Source organism: Buceros rhinoceros, unplaced genomic scaffold, assembly GCF_000710305.1.
Source record: "Buceros rhinoceros silvestris isolate BGI_N320 unplaced genomic scaffold, ASM71030v1 scaffold17749, whole genome shotgun sequence".
Taxonomy (NCBI): domain Eukaryota; kingdom Metazoa; phylum Chordata; class Aves; order Bucerotiformes; family Bucerotidae; genus Buceros; species Buceros rhinoceros.
In genome coordinates, this window is record NW_010429917.1 from 1,583 (window position 1) to 4,698 (window position 3,116).

At 59.1% G+C, this 3,116-nt stretch overlaps 1 protein-coding gene across 1 annotated transcript in view; it reads left to right on the top strand.

The window, feature by feature from the left end:
• The window catches only part of LOC104499355 (beta-arrestin-1), a gene marked incomplete at both ends in the record, with an annotated part of 5,919 nt that overhangs the window by 1,205 nt on the left and 1,598 nt on the right, over positions 1 to 3,116 (top strand). The window contains 7 exons of the mRNA XM_010142848.1: positions 694 to 753; positions 874 to 941; positions 1,813 to 1,948; positions 2,027 to 2,111; positions 2,202 to 2,274; positions 2,629 to 2,766; positions 2,999 to 3,082. Coding sequence (XP_010141150.1) covers positions 694 to 753; positions 874 to 941; positions 1,813 to 1,948; positions 2,027 to 2,111; positions 2,202 to 2,274; positions 2,629 to 2,766; positions 2,999 to 3,082 — 644 coding nt within the window. The remainder of the gene's footprint in view (positions 1 to 693; positions 754 to 873; positions 942 to 1,812; positions 1,949 to 2,026; positions 2,112 to 2,201; positions 2,275 to 2,628; positions 2,767 to 2,998; positions 3,083 to 3,116) is intronic.

Genomic DNA, 3,116 nt, shown 5'->3' on the forward strand with positions numbered 1-3,116 from the left:
AGAGAGGGGGGCAAAAACCAGCCACTAATGGGGAAACTGAGGCAGGGTGTCCATGCCCTGAGCGTGACTGGGGCAGTGATACCAACCTGGGGTGGCATTTTCCAGGGACCTGGTGTCATTTTCCAGGCTCGAGCCCCAGGGGCTTGCAAAGGGCCTCCAGCTCCTGTGAAACAACCTTAATTCCTCCAAATCCCCCCAGATTAAGGAGAAATTCTGGCAGTACCAGGAACAGCCTGGCCCTGGTGCTGTGGTGGCACAGCACACCTGATGCTGGGTGATGCTGGGGTCTCCAGGGCAAATACCAGGGACCTGGTGTCATTTTCCAGGCTCGAGCCCCAGGGGCTTGCAAAGGGCCTCCAGCTCCTGTGAAACAACCTTAATTCCTCCAAATCCCCCCAGATTAAGGAGAAATTCTGGCAGTACCAGGAACAGCCTGGCCCTGGTGCTGTGGTGGCACAGCACACCTGATGCTGGGTGATGCTGGGGTCTCCAGGGCAAATAGCGGCTCAGGGGTGGTGACCCAGCCCCCTAACCCCCCCACTTTCCTCTTCAGCTCCCCCCCAACCTGCCCTGCTCCGTCCCGTTGCAGCCCGGCCCGGAAAAAAAAATGCGGGGTGATGCTGGGGTCTCCAGGGCAAATAGCGGCTCAGGGGTGGTGACCCAGCCCCCTAAACCCCCCACTTTCCTCTTCAGATCCCCCCCAACCTGCCCTGCTCCGTCACGTTGCAGCCAGGCCCGGAGGACACGGGGAAGGTAAGGTCCAGCTGGCCTCGTGCTGCCGGGCAGTGACGACCGGCTGTTGGTGGGGGTCACCTCTTTGTGGGGTGTGAAGGGGTTTCTCTGCCTCCTTTTTTGCCTTCTCCTGGTTTCCAGGCCTGTGGTGTGGACTATGAGGTCAAAGCTTTCTGTGCAGAGAACCTGGAGGAGAAAATTCACAAGAGGTGAGTGGAGAAGATTGGTCCAGCCTGGGTGGGAGCAGCGTCCTCAGGGTATTGGCAGGAGAAAGGGGGGACTCTGGCTTGCTGCCTGCAGTGGGTGAAATGGGGATGGGATGGAGATGTCCTCCAGGATGGTGTTGGGATGGAGGTGTCCTCCAGTATTGGATTGGGATGGAGATGTCCTCCAGTATTGGATTGGGATGGAGGTGTCTTCCAGGACGGTGTTGGGATGGAGGTGTCCTTGAGGATGGAGCTGGAGTGGAGATGAACTCCAGACTGAGGAAGGGCCAGAAATGTCTGCTGTGCTGGGTCTGGAGTTGGGATGAAGATGGTCACCAGGCTGGGCCTGGGATGGAGATGTCTGGGTTGGGTCTGTAGTTAGGATGATGTCCTCCAGGCTGGGGCTGGAATTGGGATGATGATGTTTACCAGGATGGAGCTGAGACAGATTTGTCCTCCAGACTCGGGCTGGAATGGAGATGTCCTCCAGGCTAGGCCTGGGGTGAAGATGTCCTCTAGGCTTGGGATGAAGGTGTCCTCCAGGCTGGGGATGAGACAGAGATATTCTCCAGGCTGGAGCTAAGATGGAGAAGATCTCCAGGAGATGTTCTCCAGGATAGAGCTGGGATGGAGATGCTCTCCAGGGTAGGGATAGATCAGAGATGATTTAGGTTGGGATGGTGATGTCCACCACTGCACTGCACTAGGAGCCCAGTCCCACCATGGCCTCCCACGTCATCCTTCTCCTGATGCAGCAGACCAGAAGAAAAGAGGGATTTGACCTCAAAATGGGCCAAGAAGGCAGGTGGTCTGTGGGCAGAATTGCCTGTGGGCAGCCAGGCACCTGGGTTCTCCTCTCACTGTCTCTCCCCAGGAACTCGGTGCGCTTGGTCATCCGTAAGGTCCAGTATGCGCCGGAGCGCCCCGGCCCACAACCCATGGCAGAGACCACCCGGCAGTTCCTCATGTCGGACAAGCCTCTGCACCTCGAGGCGTCCCTGGACAAGGAGGTGGGTGAGGACTGGGGAGGGGACACTGATGGGGCAACGACAGGGACCTCACTGTCGCCCCTCTTTTGCTCCCTGCAGATCTACTACCACGGAGAGCCTATCAGTGTTAATGTCCATGTCACCAACAACACCAACAAGACAGTGAAGAAGATCAAGATCTCAGGTGAGGACCATGGCTCTGCCCACCCCTGGCTGCTGTCCCTGTCCCCACGGGGGCCCTCCCCAACCCTCCTCTCTCCACCTCTTGCCCCAGTGCGCCAGTATGCCGACATCTGCCTCTTCAACACTGCCCAGTACAAGTGCCCGGTGGCTGTGGAGGATGCTGAGTGAGTACTGGCTGCTCAGGGACATTGTGAAGGGCTTTGGGGACCTCAGAGGAGCTTTGGAGGTCTCCTGCCCCAGTGCAGCACCAGTGGAATGTCCTGGTGGGATGGGCAGAGAGATAGACCCCCTTTCTTCGATGGCACCATGGGGGATGTCACCTCCTGCATCCTCTGCTCCAGGCTGGGGCAGAGATGCCTGACTGAATCAGGAGTTGGGATGGAGATGTCCTCTAGACTGGGCCTAGAAGAGAGATGTTCCCCGGGCTGGGACAGGGATGGAGATGTCCAGGGTGGCCTGTGGGATTGTCAGAGCTGGGGGCAGCTGATGCTCTGGCTGATGGGGTCTGTCGTCCCCAGCGATATGGTGGCCCCGAGCTCAACGTTCTGCAAAGTCTACACCCTGACCCCCTTCCTTGCCAACAACCGGGAGAAACGGGGGCTGGCACTGGACGGCAAGCTCAAGCACGAGGACACCAACCTGGCCTCCAGCACACTGTGAGTCTCCCTGAGACCACCCCCAGGGCTCCCTGGGGCCACCCCTGGGGCTTCTGCTCCCTCTGCCAGGGCTGGGAGGGGGGTTGGGGGAGGCCTGAGCCCTTGTGGGCATCAGCTCCTGCTCCAGGGGTGATGCTTGGGGTGTTCAGGAGGTCCTCATGGACATCCCCTCGGGGTTCAGGAGGTCCTCATGGACATCCCCTCGCTGACGCCCACCTGCCCCTTCCTCCAGGTTAAGAGACGGAGCCAACAAGGAGATCCTGGGCATTATTGTCTCCTACAAGGTGAAGGTGAAGCTGGTGGTGTCACGAGGAGGGTGAGTGTTGGGGACCCGCCACACCTGAACTGCT